Source organism: Entelurus aequoreus, linkage group LG03, assembly GCF_033978785.1.
Source record: "Entelurus aequoreus isolate RoL-2023_Sb linkage group LG03, RoL_Eaeq_v1.1, whole genome shotgun sequence".
NCBI lineage: Eukaryota > Metazoa > Chordata > Actinopteri > Syngnathiformes > Syngnathidae > Entelurus > Entelurus aequoreus.
The window spans coordinates 23358958-23379141 of record NC_084733.1 but is presented as its reverse complement, the minus strand read 5'-3'; the positions used below and the strand labels follow the sequence as shown (position 1 = coordinate 23379141).

The window sequence follows — 20184 nt, the reverse complement described above, 5'->3', positions numbered from 1 at the left end:
CATTTAGCATCAATGCAATAAGTGGTTTGTTTGGCATTTGTTTACCTGTTGAAGAGGGCTGGAGATGTGGCAGCCCTGTCCTTCAGGCCCTCCGATGAGGGATTCATGGTGAAAACCACATGGAGGTTCCGGATAACCTGGCTGGTAAACCACTTGTAGAGCTCCTCGTGGGTGTCGAGCATGAGTCCCTCTTTCTGAGCACCCTCCTTGCACTGAGTCATCAGGGTGGCATACTCATCTCCCTCAAATAATCCAGGGACCTATGGATTTTGTCACATTAGGGACTGTCAATTCCTGGAAAAAGCAACAATGCTGCAAAAAGTGGGAGCAATTTACCTCCCCGTTGGCCAGCAGGGTGTTCATTCTCTCAAGGAATCCGGAATCCAGCACATTGGACTCGTCCATGATGAAGGCGATCTTCTCGTTTTTGCAACCAGAGCGGCGAAGCACCGTACGCAAGTCCTCATCAAAGTCCTCTCCGCTGTACTTCCTGTGTACCTGAATACCCCCCAAAATATCAAATAAATATGAACACATCGACTTACAATGTTGTAATACCAACCTTGATTTGGTAAACGCTAAGTCCGTTCATCCATGCAACAAAGCGAGACAGAGTTGTCTTCCCTGCTCCGCTCACACCAATCAACAGAAGATGCCCCTGTGGCTGGCGGAAGATTCTAGAAGAGATTTTGTCAGTCAATGGAGATGCCAGTTAACTCATAAGTTTTATAATGCTTAAGCCCCAAAACTCACCGATCAATTCTGAGAACATGGTCCAACACCTCGTTAAAGAGCACCAGAGGGACGTCAAGCTCCTCCTCGTAGAAGACCTTAAGACGAGCCTTGACATAGTCCCTCAGCTCCTCTTGTTCCACTGGGATGTAGTCCTTGAGTCAAACAAGACAGACTTGTCAAAAGATCAATATTTCATGTCTTTATTTTATGTTTACCTTTGAGAGCCAGTTGCTGTAGAGGATGGGCCTGTTGAGAGCCTTCTCCTTATCAATGTTAGGGAAGTGTTTGAGAGCAACCATATCGATGTTCTCATCCGTCCACCTTCTCTCTTCATCACCGACAAGCCTGGGAACAAACAGGAACACCAACCACATTTGAAACTTGCTCAGGGTTGTCCAAATTAGGGGAAAAGGACACGTTTGGAACATAAGTATAGCAAACTTGCGCTAACCTATCTTGGAAGAGGCGAAGAGCCTCATGAGCCCAGATACGGATAAGTCCCTCCACAGGGAGAGTCTCCAGTGGCCTCAGGGCTTCGAAGATCCCCCTCACCCAGCGGGTCATCTCTCTTGGAGAGTAGATGTAGTGAGGTTGTGTATCTTGCGTGAAACGCTCCTGAAAGAAGTGCATAGATTTTACAAAATGATAATTAAAGCCAGAAGAGGTTGTGTGTCCTGCGTGAAACGCTCCTGAAAGAAGTGCATCGATTTTACAAACTGATAATTAATGCCATAGTGTTATTAGGGGAATCTCGGTCCGAAATAAGAAAAAAAAATAAGAAGAAGAAAAAATAAATTTAAAAAAAGTATCGGATGATATTGGCTTGCGTCTTCAAACTCCATTATTAGTGCTCCGCTGTATGCATTCACACAGTGCAAAACTTGACAGACAGTTAACATCTGAATGTCTTCTAAAAACACCCAAGTTTGATCTCTCTTTATACAATGGTAAACATTGCAGGCTAGAGGTCACTAGGAGTTAACAGCTACGGTCCACAACAGCTAACTAAGCACACAAGCTAGACCAGTGGTCTGCAACCCAGCGCTCTGGAGCCGAATGTGGCTCTTTCATGCCTCCGCCTGGGCTCCCTTTGGCTATCAAACAAAATGTCAAGAAATAATGTCTATTTTTTTTAATTTATTTAGTTCATTTTTTTATAACAGTTGTTATTTTGGGTAGTTCTGTGATCTTGTAATATAAAATAAAACGTGTTTTAATATTTCGAAATGTACGCCTAAGCATCACCTTTTGCTGCCAAGCAATTGTATTGTTTTTAGCAGTCAACCCTTTCGTAAGCTAGTAATGGACAGATCAAAAAAGAGAAACATTTCTAATGGAAATAGAAAATGTATGCTTTATGGACAGAATAATTTGCTTTCACTGTTAATGAAGTTGGTTCACCTGTGTGCTTAATATTTGTAAATAGCAAACAACAAAGAATCAAATGTTGAAATACATTTCTAGAACAGACACACATTTGCAGAAAAATACCCAGCTGGAGATGACAATAAAAAGCAGTTTCGGAACTGCTGCGGAAAGCTGATCAGAGCAAATATACTTGGAATTATTTTCTGTCTAGTGTTTGATTTCATAAATACTGTAAGTGTAATGAAAAAAAAAACGTCAATATAAACAAGTATCAATTATAGTTTCATTTTACTTACACATACAAAGTCTAAATTGATTATTATTCAATTTACTACAGATTTCATACCTACCATTGTCCCTTAAGTATTTTCACTTGACCAAAGCTTTTCTAATATTCCACACTACAAATGAAAAAATGTACTGATGCCTGCTGATATTATATCGATATTGGCCAACACTCATGGCTCCAATATCGGTAACCTTTCTGAACTGAAAATGCTGTATCGGGACGCCTCTATTTATTGTTTTTCTTCCTTACCTGAGACATGGTATAGAATTCCACCATAGCAGCAGTAAGAGGTTCAGCATAGGTCCGTAGCGAGGGGATGAGGCGCAACATGGCCCGGTTGAAGGTGCCGTAAATCTGTGTGAGAGAAGCTGGGCCGGGATAGTCGACGTACACCACAGGAACGTGACGCAGGAACCTATAGAAGGTCACGCAACAGTTTATTTCTTCATTGCTCACAGGTACATTTGGGTCAGGGCTCTCATTATTATTACCTGTGTGTTAGAGGCTTTCTGCCTGGATCAGTGGGAGGATTACAGGCACCCACAAACTGGATCCTCTCCAGTTTGACCCAAGTCTGGTCTGATGTGCGATAGAACCCTCCATGCTCCACCATCTGTACAGAGAACATGACCCCAGAGCAGTTAGCATAAAATGGGGATACTGCATGTGATGCTGCTGCTTTTCCTAGCTCTTAAACAGTGCCTTTACCTGTCTGAGGAAGGAGATGACTCTTTGTGTGCCGTACTTGTCCATATCAGGCAGATTGATCTCATCACAGAACAACACCAACCACTTGCCAAGCTGCACAGGGGCAAGGACCACGCCGTTGGGAGTGCGGCGGTACTCGCAGTAGTGGTCAAAGGTCTTGAGTAGCAGTTCTGGGGTGGTGGCGCTAGAGAAGTTCAGACCAACAACCTGGGGAAAATGATTAAAATATTAATACATTAAATTGTAACATACAGGTACAAGGGGAAAGAAGCTTGTTTCTCACCTCCATATCAGGCAAGGCCCTGAGAGCGCTGAAGAGTGTCATGGTCTTTCCAGAGCCCGGAGGTCCACACAGCACTAGTGGTTTGTGCTCTGCCAGCCAGGTGTACAGCAAAGCCTCGTGGCGCACGGTGTCCAAGGTCGGGACCACGACATCAGGCGAGGCCACTTTGTGAGTCTCTACCTCGATCTGGGGCACCTTACCCTGCCAAGACTGCCACTCGCCGGAGATACAAACCTGAGCAAAACATACCAAATTTGCTTATGAGACAGAATAAAATGTATATTCACTTCAGAGAATGTTAATATGGGAAAAAATGTGGGTGTTTTTGTGTTTAAGCCATCAGTACCTCATAATCAATGATGGGGATGTTGGGAGCACTGGGGAGGGGCACCGTGGTGATGCGGCGGATGTATTCTCCTAGCTCAGCCCTCATTTTCAGCCGTCCATCACCAGAGAAGGACCACAGCACGGCATAAATCAGATATCTCTGCAGAAAACATTGACAAAAGGTTTTCAAATTGTTGTACAGTGTAACAGTTAGCGATGTAACAATTATATTTTCATACGTGGTTATTGTGATTAAAATTATCATGGTTATCACCGTATTTTTGAATGGGTTCAAAAAGTTCTATAGACCAAGTTATTTTTTCGAATAACTAAAATAAATAGACACACTGTTTAAAAAAAACACACTTCTACATGTTTTGTGTTTCTTCTTGTTACAATGCACACCAAATGTGATTTATTTGTCCTCAAGTGATACAGATCAGATTTTTTTTGTCAGTCTAAACAGGGGGGAGGAGGAGGTGTTTTAGTGGACCAACCAAATCAATGACACGCCTACTTTTACAGCATAGTTGTTAAAGTAAATGACTCACCTGCATGTATCGCTCAAGCTGATCAATGGGCATTGGAAAGTCAGGGTGGTTGTTGTTGTACAGGGCCACGTTACGGCAGGCCTGGTGCAGCATCGAAAACAGTGAACCCATGCATCGCAGGCGGGTGAAGTCCATGATATGCTCCATCTTAGAGGCGTGCTCCAAGGCCTTAATGACAAGGCCAGTGGAGGTGAAGTAAGGCTGCAAGATGGCGGCGGCATCACGCTGGATCTAGTGGGACACAAGAGTTTAATACAGATGCCCAAATGTTGACGTTGCAGTACGAGAGGTGTAAGATTATACCTGCAACATTGGAGAAGCAGTCTCCTCCTCATCCTCTGTGCCCTTCCTCTTTCTTTGAGCCTCGTCCTCTCCCTCGTCCAGTGGGATACTACGAATGCGAGCCAGGAAGTTGTTGAAAACCATGTCTGTGCTGAGCACATCTTCGCTGAACCACACCATACCACAGCGAGAAACTGTGGCCAGGGTGGCGTACTTCAGGTCCTGGACCTCGAACATTACACGCACCTTGGGAAAGTGTGAATGTAAGGGTTAAAAAAAAAAAGGGAAAAGGAGAGGAAAAAGGGCAATTGGAGCTGCTTTTACATTTGGTGGCAAGCTGAGACGCTCTCCGTTGGGCAGCGTGAGCAATTTGTTATCATCTAATACGGAGTTGAGATTTTCAACCCACTCAGGGTCTACATCTCCATCAAAGATGATCCACTGGCGCTTCTGTAGTTCACCTCTGACATTGTCAATAATCCTGAAAGTCAAAGAAAATAAAATTTTACAATCACACATTCACAAAAAGAGCCCATCGTACTTCTCCCTTCTGCTACTCACTTTCTGAGGATGTGTGTAAACAAGCCGTCAGTCCATTCGCGGGTGTTGGGGTCAAGTGTTCCGTAGAGGTGGTCCTTGCTAATTGCTTTGGGGTCAATGATGTGGGCCACACCCTCAACACCTTCTAGCCTCTCCAGGGCTTTAAGCAGCACCCGCCAAGCCATTGTCTTTCCACTACCTGAAGGTCCCACCATCATGAGGCCATGGTTGATCTGCGTTATCTGGTACAGCTGCAGCACCTAATGAGAAAATAATACAGCAATGTTTGAAGTATTTCTATGCAACCCTGGAAGAGTTGGCATATACACAGGTAATGCACTTACCTTCTCCACCCACATGCAGCCCACGTCGTCACCATCTCCGTAGGTGAGGTACATCTCCCTGCACACCTTCTTGAGCTCCTCCCTGAGCGCAGTCATCTCTCCACGCATGTACTGCACTCCGGGGAAGACGTCGGACAGCAGGCTGAACAAAAGAGGAATGTCCTCTGCCACCAACTTGGGCACCATGGTCTCGCATACGCTCTGGATCAGAATCTACAGCAACAGAGGGTCATATTCAAGATTCAAGTACTCTCAATGTAAATTAATTTCTCCTGGTCTTTTTTTTTTTATTACTTCTTGTTCGGGAAGGTTTTCTGCAATTTCATTCTCATCAACAACTTCTCCGCGCTCAAGCTTCTCCCTTTTGATTCTTTGGATACGCTCACGCTTCACATTGCCAGCACTTATCAGCACGCTCTTGAGAGCTCGCAGGCCAAAGTCGTAGTGACTTTGAGACGACAGCTGCTCGTCACACAGCCTGAAAAGAAGATACATATTAATCAAAATGTTCCCTGGGATGTAATTCTTTCTCTATAGGAGAACATACTTGAAGAAGGGAACAATCTTTTTGGCGAGGATCTCAGCCGTGCGGAAGCCCTGAGAGTAGAGCATGACCTGGGCAATGAGCTGACGGTCCGGCTTGGTCATGGCTAAGCTACGGAAGAGCTTCTTCAAGTTGTCGGGAAGGTTGGAGCGGCCGGCATAGCCAGGATTCATGGTGATGAAGATGGCCATGTCTGGGCTCACCTTCACCTGCTTGTTCAAGAGTTCTGTGGTGACCGGCACACCTGGTGAGATGACATCGCATTTTAGCCTTATTTGTTCAATCATCATATTTTTTGATTTACTGTACGCTTCCCCACATACTCCTGTCTCTGTTGGGGTTGCTGTGTTCCCTCAAGGCCACCTGGATGTACTGGACTTGCTGAGAGACGGCAGACAGCATTCTCTCCTCCAGACGGTTGAACTCATCAAAGCAGCCCCAAGCTCCCACTTGGCACAGACCCACAAAGATACGACCCATGGCCTAAAAGGCAAGGACGTACACAGACTTGTATGAACACAGCAGATTCCCTTGCTCATTTTGCATTTTTCCCCCAGGGGCCCTCGTAACTACTGTTAGCTCTAAGTTGTTGCGGTAGTGACTCTCTTCCCAGATGGCAATTTTCAAAAGTATTGTCTTACCTTAGAGGACAGTGTCAAGAGAGTAGATGACATAACAGGAGACAGGTTGATACACCAGAAGAGATGGTGGGGTCCATTAAAGACAACAACCCAGCATTAGGACTACTATTGTTACCTTATCAATGACCTCTTAAAGGGGAACTGCACTCCCGAATCAAAGTTGTTGTTTTTTTTAACATCACTGCAGACTTAATGAGAGCCAACAGACATAATACAATGTCACTTACTGTACAAGAACTGCTGTCATTAGGATGACGACTGCTAGGATAGTCATATATTTTAATTTAGATGAAGAATGACTCATACTCTTTGCAAAGAAAAGGAGGGGGTGGAACCAAGCCTCTTTTCATGTCGTTCTCGCCATTTCCAGGTCTAAATTGGCTGTCAAAGTGTACAAACATGTCGGAATATGTCCTTGTTCTTCTATCCAGATAAGAAGCATAATCTATTATCTACTATAAAGTTTGACAAGCAAGGAAACGAGGAAGCAGTCGATCATGTCAACATTGGCACACAAGCTCAAAATCACGGCACCGCTATAAATAGTTTGTCTGTGTTAGCGCTTATAATAACAATATAACTAATACTTTGTTAATATTCAAGTTACGAAATGTATATACACTTATTGGTGGCGCTTTTTGGATGTAGTTTTTTTGGGGGGGGGTGGGGGGTGGGGGGGGTTATGGGTGGAATAGAGGACCTCCCACTGGCTCCGCTGTAAGAGGATTTTTATTTCTGAGTTAGAATGAATAAAAAGAAAAACATCTGATGTCATGTCTTTCATAATGATTTTGAACATTAGGCAAAATTCCAAAAAAGTGCAGTTCCCCTTTAAGGCCACTTAATCCGCATGTGTCTCCAGATACTCTCTTCATGAAGGCCATACATCACCAATTTGGGCTCATACCACAGCAGAAAGAAAACACCAGAAGTGGTTTATTGGCACCCTGTTCTCTGAGTGACTTTTCACTCATGTGTATAAATAGTGTTTATCATTCTTATTTAATGTTTCTTTTAGCAGTATATGTAACATACCTGGAAGTCGAATGTCTCATCGCAGTTGAAGACCAACACAAAGCGCCCAAGCTGGTGGCCCAGAGCTTTCACAGACTCTGTCTTTCCTGTTCCAGCAGGACCTTAGAGAAGAAGTAATACTTTTTAATAACTTAATTAAAAAAATTTTTTTTTTTATAGTAGGGGATAAATACAAAACAAAAAAACATACCAAACGGTGACCCTCCAAGGCGAGCCTCCAGAGCCTGAGTCATGGTCAAGTAGCAGCGGTCAGTCAGTGGAGTCTGGACAAGCTTGTCCTGGACACCCAAGTATTCAAAGCCATAGTTGAACTTGGCATTAGCCATCTGGATAGACAGCTGCTGTAGAACATCTGTCTGCTTGGGGTCAAAGTAGAAGCGCATCTGACTGAGCCACTCGAAGGACTTGGGGTTGTCAATCTTGTTCTTGATCAGACTCCTGGTCACGTCACGTTGGTGCACCAGCTCTGTGATCTGAGAAGCGGAAAGACATCAGAATGTGTGCCACGGTCAAATAAAAACAGTTGAAGATAAGCATTCTCCCTCACCAGGTGCTCCAGCTTCCTCCTGCGAAGTGCCGGCTGTTCCATGAGCACGGTATCGGCCAGCACATTGAGCGTGGCTTCCACATTTGACAGCACACCCTGAATGGAGGTCATGTCGCCGCTACCAGGGATGGATGTCAAGGCTGACTCAATGTTTTCGGACCAGGCGATTTGGGCGGAGAGCACCACCAGCTGAGCCTGTGGACGGACGACAAAGAGGTTACATTTCATGACCAAGTAACAGCTTTGGAGTAACGTGATCAGCATGTGATCAAACCTGATAGCGATCGATCCAGTTGATGTACTGGCTCAGATCCACGGCAGTGCCCTTGTTGAAGGCGTTGACCTCAGTGACAGATTCTGCGAGCAGCTTGGCCAGCGTCACTCTCATCTCCTTCTCCACCAGCGTCAGCCACTCGTTGATCTTGGGGTGCTCAGTGATTGAGACGGGTGTCTTGTAGACAATTTCCTCGCCCTCGCGAGACGATATGCCCAAAACCACAGTGTTGTCCTCGTTGAGCAAGATGCTGGAGACGCCTGCGAACATCTTTTTAAAGTGCTTCTGCAGCTTGGCCACATTCTTGCTGTTGCCGATGATCTCCAGCAGGTCCTCGTCTCCCACGAAGTAGAACCTAGAAGAATATGTATGTCACATTTTTGTTTTGTTTTTCCAAAGCAATAAACTATTTTATAGTCAAAGTACTTCATAAAACGGGTCCACAAAATACACATTTAGCGTCAGGAAGGCAAATGTATTTGTATACAGCCATCCCAGTGCAAATATAATAATTTTATAACTGCCTAATAAATGTGTGTGCTTAATACACCTCTAAGCTAGTAAGAACGCATAGTAAGGTAATACGACATGGTTCCTCAAAGCTCATGATGTCATCAAAGCATTTCCAAAAAAAACCAATTCATAGTATCATGGTTTAATCGAGGTAATTTTGACGTGATTCTGTGAAAATATACTCTTACTGTGAGTCTACAGTCATCCAGTGTTTCCCACACATTCATTTATTTGTGGCGGCCCGCCACGAAAGAATTACGTCCGCCACGACTCGGATTTTCTTCATTTTTATTTTCGGGATTTGAATGCATTTATTTTGAAAGGACAGCTGGAGAGAGACGGGGGAGGGGGGAGAGAGGGTGAGAGGGGGGATTGACGCGGAGCAGAGCGACTGTCAGGTGGGATTGAACTGGGTCGCCGCAGCGGGTGCTCTACCAGGTGAGATAGGTTATAGCTGCATCGCTCGCGGCTCGTCATTTAACGTTAATCCGCGATTTCACCGAGCGTTTCACAGACGGTGAGCAGCCTGACGCTGCTTCATTAACCGCTGTTTGACTCGGGTGCCGGGGCAGACGCACGCAGTAACAGTCACCTGCTACCATACCGACGAGCTAACGTGTCCAGGTTATAACCCTGTTGTCAATAAACACACGTGGAAACGGTGCTTCAGATACTAATACTAATTTGATACTGTAGTAGTTATCTTTTGTGTATTCATAATGTAAAATGGATGGATGGATGATGGATGGATGGACGTTTAAAACAAAACTGTTATTATTAATTAGTAAGTATACATTTTTTTAGCCTTTTTAGAGAAAATCATATCGTAGTAAATTATGCAAATTACTCGATGTCATGTGACCACGCCCATAGCCACGCCCCCACCGCCACAGGTATCTTGGCAGTTTATGGGAAACACTGGTCATCTAATCAAAACATCCCAATCACGATGCAAGGAGGTCTGACAGCAAAATGCTTTCCCCTTTCCCTTCAGTGCAAAATAGGGCTGCAACTAAAGACTATTTTGATAGTTGTCTAGTCATAGATTATTTGAACTATTAGTCGGATTATAATGCATACAAATTAAGTGGCTCTAATTTTGCTATAAAATTGTTTAATTAATCTTGAGTTATTTTTAGAGATGTGCGTACTAACAAAGATGACTAATTCATTCATAAATATTTATTTATAATGTAACTACTCTGCTATTTCAGCTGTGACAAAAATAACTATTAAACTTTCAATTCAAAAGCAAAGAAAGGCAAATTGCTAAAAAAAAATAAAAATATTTTTTTACGTAAAAAAAAGGACAGTTAAAATAGCATCAATGAAAACAACTTAGTCTAAGAGAAAACATTTTGTGATGATGCGTTTGAAAAGCTACAAACTGCTATATTATTCATTATTGAATAACTCCTAGCATTTTTAGCAATCTGATAGAATTGGATCATTGATTAATTGTTGAAATTTAAGCTGTCTAATATATTGTATGTCTAATCTTTAATGGTATCGGCGCATTAGTGCCTAATGTTTTGTGTGTGTGTGTGTGTGTGAGATTGACGTTGTGCCTTGCTTCATTGCACTGCACTGCAATTCATGTTTTTTAGCAAGAATAAAAGAAAATGTTCCAACACTTCACATGTTTTCACCCACAATATTCTCACGAGTGGCGGCGCTGACTTGCGTCCATCCGTAAAAACACTTGTGATGACGTCCCGACTGTTGACACATGAATTTGTCGGCGATACATTTTTTTGGTCGATATTTGCCGACAATCGTTGCACCCCTAATACAAAGTAAAAGTGACACTTCTGTTCCCTATGAGTATGTTATAAAACATTGTTTTCATTGGTTGTTGGGCCAAACACTTAACAGGACAATAACCTGTTGTACAAATTATTTGCTTGATTGGGACTTTACAAGTATTTCACATTTTGTAAATTAATTTTTATTTTCGCCCTTTTTTGCTACTTCACAGGACAGTTGATTACGTGATGAAGACTTATGCTGAGTGTATGGAACTAAGTACATATCAATAAGTGTTAAACAAATTCAGTGGTCTACTTTGCTGCAGCCACTGGGGGAGGGCAGTTCAGTCTCAACTAGTCTGCAGTCTAACGAAGTACAATATGATGTAAAGCTTTGAGAAGTTCAGTAAATCCATGCAAACTTCAAATCATTTTCCCTTTGTCTAGCAAGGATCTTGTTATTTTACCTGGGGAATGATGATCTTTCTCTCTCCAGGTATTCTCCCAGGGCTTTCTGTATTTTCCCAAGAAGGTCAGCCAGCCTCTCCAGGGACCTCTGCACCCCTTGTATGTTCAGCACATCCATCACCAGAGGAGACTTGGTGACTTTCTTCATTAGTGCCAAGAACTCAGTGCTGATACTGTAAACAAAATGCATTTAAAAACTGAGTTACATGTTAAATGTTGGTAGGAAATGAAGACATTTTTCACTTTACCTCTGGAATCGTTGGGTTTCCACCGGCAGCAGATGTTTGATGTCAGCACTCCCTGTGAAGATGCCCTCCAGGTAGACCCATCGACGCTGGACATCGATCCAAACATCAAACAGAGCCATGATGCGATTAAGCTTGTCCTCCCAGCTCAGAGCGTCCTCCTCAAACACCTAGGCGAAAAACATTTTATTTAAACAGTAATGATTCAATGTAACACAAGCTTTAATGAGCCTTTACCTTGTAGTAAGGGGACAACTTCATGGCAGACACGCTGTTGATGTGCTCTTTGACCTTGTTGAAGAGGTCGTCCCATCCTCGAATGAGACGACACTTGTTTTGGTAATTCACCAAGTCGAGCTCGTAGGAGTTCCACACTTCACGGATCTGCAGACCAGCACAGACTTATTAATATTCGAAACAAGTGTAATTAGTGCATTACGCTGATAGTTCACCTGTTTGAGGAACTCTTCCAAAGCCATCTCTCCCTGGGCTACCAGGAGCACATCCTTCACCACCATCTCATTCTTCTGCAGATCCACATCCCAGATCTGACCAAGGGTCAGTTCTGACAGGACCCAGTTGACATGTAGACGCTTCATCAGCTGCTTCCAGTGGCGGTCCTTCAGAGCCTCTGACTTCAGCTCAATCACCAACATGTTGACCTGATACAAATCAGTGTAAATGATACTTACAATTGCAATGTTACATTACAATGTTGAAGTACAAGAACTGCTTAAACCTTGAGGTATCCCTTCAGCAGCCTCTGGACGTACTCGTAGGAAGCATACTGTCTAAGTCTTGCTTGGAAGTTCTTGAGCTGGTTCAGGAGAGCATCCAGATTCTGACGAAGCTATAGACACACAAAAAAGAAAAGCCAATCTGTGAATTTTGTATGAGTTATTCGAATGCCATAAATCAGGGGTGTCAAACTCTGTTTTGAGGGCCACATCGCAATTATGGCTGCCATCAGAGGGCAGCTAGTAACGGTGAATCTATATGAATATAAACATAAAAGCCCCGTTGCACAATCTGCCTAGGCAACGGATTCAGATTATTATATGTTTTATTTACAGATTGAAAAATAATTTGCTTTGAAACCTTAAATCAAGGTGACAAGCAGTTTATTAAGTACTTTTTTTTGATAACCAGGAAAAAAATGCTTGGGACATTTTGCAAGTGTAGAACTTATGCAGTCGCAGGAAGCACATTTTTTTTTGGTCAGAAATTGAACAAGTCTTTCTCAGGCCACATAAAATGATGTGGTGGGCTAGATATGGCCCCCGGGCCTTGAGTTTGACGTTCATGCCGTAACTGCTTAAGTTTTACACAAACCAACATTTTAAAGCACATGCAGAGGTAGATAAAGCTGCTGAAAGAAGACTATTTATGATACGGACTATAAGTCAGAGGTTTTTCATAGTTTGGCCGGGGGTGCGACTTATACTCAGGAGCGACTTATGTGTGAAATTATTAACACATTACCGTAAAATATCAAATATTATTTAGCTCATTCACGTAAGAGACTAGACGTATAAGATTTCATGGGACTTAGCTATTAGGAGTGACAGATTGTTTGGTAAACATATAGCATGTTCTATATGTTATAGTTATTTGAATGACTCTTACCATAATATGTTATGTTAAAGGCCTACTGAAACCCACTACTACCGACCACGCAGTCTGATAGTTTATATATCAATGATGAAATCTTAACATTATAACACATGCCAATACGGCCGGGTTAACTTATAAAGTGACATTTTAAATTTGCCGCTAAACTTCCGGTTCGAAACGCCTCTGAGGATGACGTATGCGCGTGACGTAGCCCGGCGAACACGGGTATGCCTTCCACATTGAAGCCAATACGAAAAAGCTCTGTTTTCATTTCATAATTCCACAGTATTCTGGACATCTGTGTTCGTGAATCTGTTGCAATCATGTTCATTGCATTATAGAGAAGGAAGCTGAGCAAGCAAAGAAGAAAGTTGTCGGTGCGAAATGGACGTATTTTTCGAACGTAGTCAGCAACAACAATACACAGCCGGCGCTTCTTTGTTTACATTCCCGAAAGATGCAGTCAAGATGGAAAAACTCGGATAACAGAGACTCTAACCAGGAGGACTTTTGACTTCGGTACACAGACGCCTGTAGAGAACTGGGACAACACAGACTCTTACCAGGATTACTTTGATTTGGATGACAAAGACACAGACGTGCTACTGTGAGTATGCAGCTTTGGCTTCTAAACATTTGATCGCTTGACCGTATGTGCGCAACTTTTTTTTGCGTATGTACGTAACTTTTTTAAAATATATAAGCTTTATGAACCTTGGGTTAGGTGAACGGTCTTTTGGGCTGAGTGATTGTGTGTGTTGATCAGGTGTTTGAATTGTATTGGCGTGTTCTATGGAGCTAGGAGCTAGCATAGGAGCTAGCGTAACAAACACGCAGGTGTTTTTATGCAGGATTAATTTGTGGCATATTAAATATAAGCCTGGTTGTGTTGTGGCTAATAGAGTATATATATGTCTTGTGTTTATTTACTGTTGTAGTCATTCCCAGCTGAATATCAGGTACCGTGAGTATGCAGCCTTGGCTGCTAAACATTTGATAGCTTGACCGTATGTGCGCGTCACGTACGTAACTTTTTAAAAATATATAAGCTTTATGAACCTTGGGTTAGGTGAACGGTCTTTTGGGCTGAGTGATTGTGTGTGTTGATCAGGTGTTTGAATTGTATTGGCGTGTTCTATGGAGCTAGGAGCTAGCAGAGGAGCTAGGAGCTAGCGTAACAAACACGCAGGTGTTTTTATGCAGGATTAATTTGTGGCATATTAAATATAAGCCTGGTTGTGTTGTGGCTAATAGAGTATATATATGTCTTGTGTTTATTTACTGTTGTAGTCATTCCCAGCTGAATATCAGGTACCGTGAGTATGCAGCCTTGGCTGCTAAACATTTGATAGCTTGACCGTATGTGCGCGTCACGTACGTAACTTTTTAAAAATATATAAGCTTTATGAACCTTGGGTTAGGTGAACGGTCTTTTGGGCTGAGTGATTGTGTGTGTTGATCAGGTGTTTGAATTGTATTGGCGTGTTCTATGGAGCTAGGAGCTAGCAGAGGAGCTAGGAGCTAGCGTAACAAACACGCAGGTGTTTTTATGCAGGATTAATTTGTGGCATATTAAATATAAGCCTGGTTGTGTTGTGGCTAATAGAGTATATATATGTCTTGTGTTTATTTACTGTTGTAGTCATTCCCAGCTGAATATCAGGTCACCCCCGGCTCTCACAGCATCTTCCCTATCTGAATAGCTTCAACTCCCCACTAGTCCTTCACTTGCACTTTACTCATCCACAAATCTTTCATCCTCGCTCAAATTAAAGGGGAAATTGTCGCTTTCTCGGTCCGAATCTCTCTCACTTCATGCGGCCATTATTGTAAACAATAGGGAACTTTGCGTATATGTTCAACTGACTACGTCACGCTACTTCCGGTAGGGGCAAGCCTTTTTTTTATCAGATACCAAAAGTTGCAATCTTTATCGTCGTTCTATACTAAATCCTTTCAGCAAAAATATGGCAATATCGCGAAATGATCAAGTATGACACATAGAATAGATCTGCTATCCCCGTTTAAATAAAAAAAATTCATTTCAGTAGGCCTTTAACATACCAGGCACTTTCTCAGTTGGTTATTTATGCGTCATATAACGTACACTTATTCAGCCTGTCATTCAGTATTCTTTATTTGTTTTAAATTGCCTTTCAAATGTCTATTCTTGGTGTTGGGCTTTATCAAAAACATTTCCCCAAAAAATGCGACTTATACTCCAGTGCGACTTATATATGTTTTTTCCTTCTTTATTATGCATTTTCGGCCGGTGCGATTTATACTCCGGAAAATACGGTACTTCAAATTGTGAAGTTGGTAAAAACTACATCAGAAAGTTGCCTAGATCCACAGCTTTAATACATCCACAGCTTTAATGGCAATGGTTTTTGACCCGGAGCTGTTTTTGCTTTTGTAGACCAGGCACCCGGCAACTTGAATAGAGAAGTTAATTGTTGCATTTAGAGTAATCCTGCTCATGTGTTACCTTGCGAGGTTGAACTGACACCCACGGCTGCTCTTTCATCTGGTCAATCTGCTCCCACACCTTGGACAGCTCTGACCACACCTCCTTCAGGTCATGCAGCTCCTCCAGTGCTACCTACAATCATTACAGTTGTTGATTACTGAATCTCAGGTAAGAGACTGAAGTTAATATTTTTGATTGAATTCTTACCTGGACCCTCTCTTCACTGCCGCTGAGCAAGCCGGTGTCAGTGAGCTCCAGGGCCTCTTTGGCACGGGCACACTTCTCTCTTTCAACCTTCAGACGTCCAAAGTTGCCTTCATAGATGGTCAGAGACTGAAGAGCCTCCTCAGGACGCAGGTTACCCTGATGTGCGGTACATATATCATTAATAAATTGGGTTTTTTTGCCTAAAAGAGCATCATTTAGTTTTACGGTTTCCCTCAGTGTCTCTTACAGCAACAGGTTTAGTCTTTTCCCAGTCATTAAGCAAGTCAGTGGTGCGGTTTTCGACAGCTTTGTCCTCCTGGACGATCTTCATCTGCAGGTTGGCCACCTGTTGTTGGATAGCAGTGTCTTTACGCTTCATTATGTCACTGAAAGCCCCCCATTCTCCTTCGATGTTGTCGATGTAGAGCCAAGATGGAGGGAACTGGAATCTCTGCTTTTCAAGCAGTCGCTGCCCATTACGAAACAACTAAAGAGAGACAAAGGAGGAAGAACTGTGTTTGTAAATTGCTTTTTCCTTCTGTGACACTTTGTCTTTCAATATACTCACATCCACATTTTTCTCAAATTGTTTGATTTTACGCTTCAGCGTTTGGACATATGTGATGAAGTTGACAGCATCTGATGTGCTTGCGGTGTCCACAGAATGTTGCTCAAGGTCTTGACGGGACTGAAAGGGAACATAAAAATGTTAAATGACAGGGAATGTATTGTGTGAATACTAAAAACATGCATATAGTATTCTACTTATTCTGCTGTATTTTTTGTCCGCCTCCTTCTTCCACATTTATCTGATTCAAACCATTCCACTTTCAAAACGTGTTTTTATATGTTCCAAAAATTCCCACATTCCCAGGAATGTGTTCCAAAAATTAATGTTTTTCCCAAACTCCCTCTTTTCAATACCACTGTTTCCACCTACAGTATTTTTCTTTCGACTACGGTTTCCACCTGTTTTTCCTTCAACTACTTCTACCTCATTTTTTTTTTAACCAATTCACCATTAAAACCTCTACCTTATCCGGGACATTCAGACTATTTTCAATGTAAGAAAAACGTACCCGCTTTCCCCTAAGATGTATTCTCTATTAAAAAGTGTTTCTTCCACATTTCTTATCTGATTAAAACCGTTCCAAAGTAAAAATGCTCATTAGTGATGTTAGGCATGCTTGCTGTTTCTGCAGGTATACACCTCAGAGTGATATAGTTTGGTACTTTATGCATGCTAACATGCTCATTCTGGCCCTTGTCACTCATTTTACAGCTTTGATGAACGCAAAACAGTGTGTGAGACCTGTTGCTGTGAAATGACCTTGGAACTAATCTGTCACTCTGAATGTACCTAATCATATTCACTTCATCGTCCTTTTGCTCCATTCACCACTGCACAATTATCCTAGTAGCCTTGCCCATGTTAGTAGAGAGTACAGTCTACTAAGTCAAATTTCTTGTGTGTTAAACATACCCGACCAATAAAGCGGATTCTGATTTTCTGTTACCTGGCTCTATCTGGCTAGCGTGCTAACAGTTAGCATTTCAGTACGCCTTTCAGCATTCACAAAAAATTTCTACTGAAATTGCTTTTTCTAGTTTCATAAAGTATTGATCACACTATAATGTATTATAGGGCTTTACCTTGGAGATCTGGGCATGGAAATCCTGCATGTTCTGACCGAGCATTTGGCCAAACTTGCTGAGCACCTCTTTGTGCCAAGAGTCATATTTCAGATTCACCTTGGACTGGACCTAAAACACAGAATTTTTGATATTGAGCACACAAGCAATTCCTGGTAGAAATACCGTAAATTCCGGACAAAAAAAAAACGGTACTTTTTCCTCCACCTTGAACCTTTCGGTTTATAAAACGGTGCAGCTAATTTATTTATGGATTGTTCTTTGCTAATTATCATAAGTTTTGAGTTCAATAGTTTTCATTAAATCCAAGCAGAAACAGTGGAATAGTGTGTTATTGTTTTTGCTATGGCGCAATCTTTTGGACGAGTTCGCCTACTTCAGGTGCTGCACGTTGAAAATGTACTTCCTGTTTTGATGCCTTAAAGTGGAAGTAAAATCGTCCATATTAATTTCTGCTCGAAATTTTTATTTAATTATCACTGCAAGCAACGTTTGTAGGTTTTACTATTACCTAAAACAATTGTTACTTACTTAACAGTGCTGTGTATGATGTCTGTAGGAGTGTTTTAATGCAAATTTGTTCTTGCTATCGTAATGTAATTAAGCTAGCAGCGTTAGTATTAGCTACTATGCTAACACGTCTATGAGTGTCTGTGTTAGTATTATTAACTTACAATGGCATTCTTTTTGTATTGTTTCAGTTTCACAAATTCCTCAGTAAATTCACCAAGACATCACCGTGGAGTTATTGCTTGGATTTTAGTGACGGCACGTACGGCCAATTACATTTGCGTGGTGGTCAAGCGAGCTCTGTTATCAATGAGTACTATGCGCCATTTAGCCTTTCACGAAGAAAAAATGCCCTATGCTTGTGTTGTTTTTGGCTGTACGAATCGTCTAAATCACGAAAAGGATAAATGTTTCTTCAGAGTTCCTCGAGAGGTAATCAAAAAGGACGGAAGAATTCAAGATTTTACAAGAGTCGAAGAACGCATGACTTTGCAGTAATCACTTCGTTAAAGGTTTGTTTGATATATATTTTTAACATTTATCATTTCCCATTTAAGTATTATCTTGCTATTAATTGTATTTTTTAAACACGTTTGCAACGAAAAGCACTAACTCGGCAAGTCTAAAAGAAAGCAAATCCAAAAGAGTTAAGATTTTACCAAAGGCAACACATAAATGAAGCTTTCAGCACATTTGTATATGTGCTTCCAGCACACACACAATGTTGACATCTAGTTATATTTTGATAAAGATTAGAAAAACACGCTACTCGTTAACGGCACGTGCAACAGCAACAAACATGGCAGGAGACGCAAAATATAATCATTAAATGCAACCTTACCAATTTCATTGACCCAGTCACACACAAAGAAGTTGTAGACCTCCATCTGTTTTGTCGTGTAGAATGGCGTCTAGAGCACATTAGTTCGATATGTCTGGTAACGTGACCCAAATATAATCCTTGATATTACTCTGAATTTTTTTTTCTTTTGTTCGTTTTTTTTCTTTTTTTTTTTTTTAAGTATGGGGAACTATTACATTGCATAGTTAGATTTTTTGCTCGTGTCTGCTTTTTACAGGAAGATTTAAGCCTCTTTTGTACACAGATAATTTGTGCGCTGCTTACTGTACAACAGCCATCTTGGCTTGGTTGACCACCACTGGTTTTCACTTCCGGGAAGAGGTCAAGTGACCGAAATTAAAGCAATAGGGTCTGTTTAGCTGATTGGAGAGCGAGTTTCTGCAGCTAGTGGGTCCATGACGTTGACTTCTTTTGTTTGATCAGCCATGTTACAGACATAGTTTGGAAGCAATAAAAAGGTATGTAAATACACTTTTACAAAATATTTGTGTAAATAACTCATTTCACAACGTACATAACGGCAACTTATAGTTCGGTGCGGCTAATATGAAAACAATTATTCTAAAATTTTGTGGCTGCGGCTTATATCCCGGTGCACTCTACAGTCCGGAAAATATGGTATATAAATTCTGAAAAAACAATAATCATCTATGTGCAAAAGGTTATTAACTAGAAATATATACATTCTGAAAAAACAATATTAATCTATATGCATAAAGTTTGTAACTAAAAGTTAACTCAAAATGTTGTTTTCTTTTACCTTGCCATAGTCTATGACCACAGGTCCAAACTCCTTTCTTGTCTCTGCGTTGTCAAAGGTTCCACGTGCTTTACGGATTTGGACGAGAAGGGCCTGCCACTTAGTGAGGTCTTCGCCCAGGCGATTGTAGATGTTCTCAGCCTGCATGTCCCACAAGCACTGGTACTGCAGCCACACCTGAATGAAGACAGTTGAGAAGATACTTTTTTTTTCAATTGACTCAATGGATTGTAACCACCTGAATGCGTCTGATGAAAATGATATTTACCTTGACGTACTGCTCAACCTCACCGACAATATCTTCCACTGCATTGTAAGCCTCCTCCAAGGCTGCTGGCCCATCAGGCATTCTGGTAAGAGCATTTCGGTAGAACTTCTCCTCCTCTGACAACTCGTAGTGGACCCCAACCTGGTGAAGATAGGTAGATTTACTTGAATACAATCAAATAAAATGAAAACAATGAAAGTAAGGCAGAGACGTATACAAGAATATATTTTACCTGGTATCTCTGGCTCTGGATCCTTGGAAGAGAAAGGATGACCATTTTCCAGGAAAACATCTCTTGGTAGAGCTTGTAGCGACAGTCTTCAATAGGAGGGTTAAGGTAGATGACCTGGTTTGTGATCCTGAGCTCATGGACAACGTTCTACAGAAAACAAATGTTT

General features: G+C 41.8%; 1 protein-coding gene across 2 annotated transcripts in view; it reads right to left on the bottom strand.

Annotated features, from left to right (window-relative positions):
* dync1h1 (dynein, cytoplasmic 1, heavy chain 1) overlaps positions 1 to 20184 on the bottom strand; it is a 63725-nt gene that overhangs the window by 27987 nt on the left and 15554 nt on the right. For both annotated transcript variants that reach the window (XM_062041489.1, XM_062041490.1), the window contains exons 12-47: positions 20019 to 20165; positions 19787 to 19927; positions 19519 to 19695; positions 17387 to 17497; positions 16302 to 16421; positions 15981 to 16220; positions 15734 to 15889; positions 15545 to 15658; positions 12182 to 12292; positions 11895 to 12104; positions 11680 to 11826; positions 11446 to 11612; positions 11197 to 11370; positions 8469 to 8823; positions 8195 to 8389; positions 7838 to 8120; positions 7648 to 7748; positions 6295 to 6454; positions 5975 to 6215; positions 5722 to 5905; positions 5428 to 5640; positions 5105 to 5343; positions 4868 to 5024; positions 4565 to 4789; positions 4262 to 4492; positions 3730 to 3870; positions 3384 to 3617; positions 3101 to 3307; positions 2884 to 3005; positions 2642 to 2807; positions 1187 to 1350; positions 951 to 1080; positions 754 to 887; positions 563 to 677; positions 337 to 498; positions 46 to 260 (exon numbers count right to left, since the gene is read on the bottom strand). In XM_062041489.1, the coding sequence (XP_061897473.1) occupies positions 46 to 260; positions 337 to 498; positions 563 to 677; positions 754 to 887; positions 951 to 1080; positions 1187 to 1350; positions 2642 to 2807; positions 2884 to 3005; positions 3101 to 3307; positions 3384 to 3617; positions 3730 to 3870; positions 4262 to 4492; positions 4565 to 4789; positions 4868 to 5024; positions 5105 to 5343; positions 5428 to 5640; positions 5722 to 5905; positions 5975 to 6215; positions 6295 to 6454; positions 7648 to 7748; positions 7838 to 8120; positions 8195 to 8389; positions 8469 to 8823; positions 11197 to 11370; positions 11446 to 11612; positions 11680 to 11826; positions 11895 to 12104; positions 12182 to 12292; positions 15545 to 15658; positions 15734 to 15889; positions 15981 to 16220; positions 16302 to 16421; positions 17387 to 17497; positions 19519 to 19695; positions 19787 to 19927; positions 20019 to 20165 (6389 nt within the window). The remainder of the gene's footprint in view (positions 1 to 45; positions 261 to 336; positions 499 to 562; positions 678 to 753; positions 888 to 950; positions 1081 to 1186; positions 1351 to 2641; positions 2808 to 2883; positions 3006 to 3100; positions 3308 to 3383; positions 3618 to 3729; positions 3871 to 4261; positions 4493 to 4564; positions 4790 to 4867; positions 5025 to 5104; positions 5344 to 5427; positions 5641 to 5721; positions 5906 to 5974; positions 6216 to 6294; positions 6455 to 7647; positions 7749 to 7837; positions 8121 to 8194; positions 8390 to 8468; positions 8824 to 11196; positions 11371 to 11445; positions 11613 to 11679; positions 11827 to 11894; positions 12105 to 12181; positions 12293 to 15544; positions 15659 to 15733; positions 15890 to 15980; positions 16221 to 16301; positions 16422 to 17386; positions 17498 to 19518; positions 19696 to 19786; positions 19928 to 20018; positions 20166 to 20184) is intronic.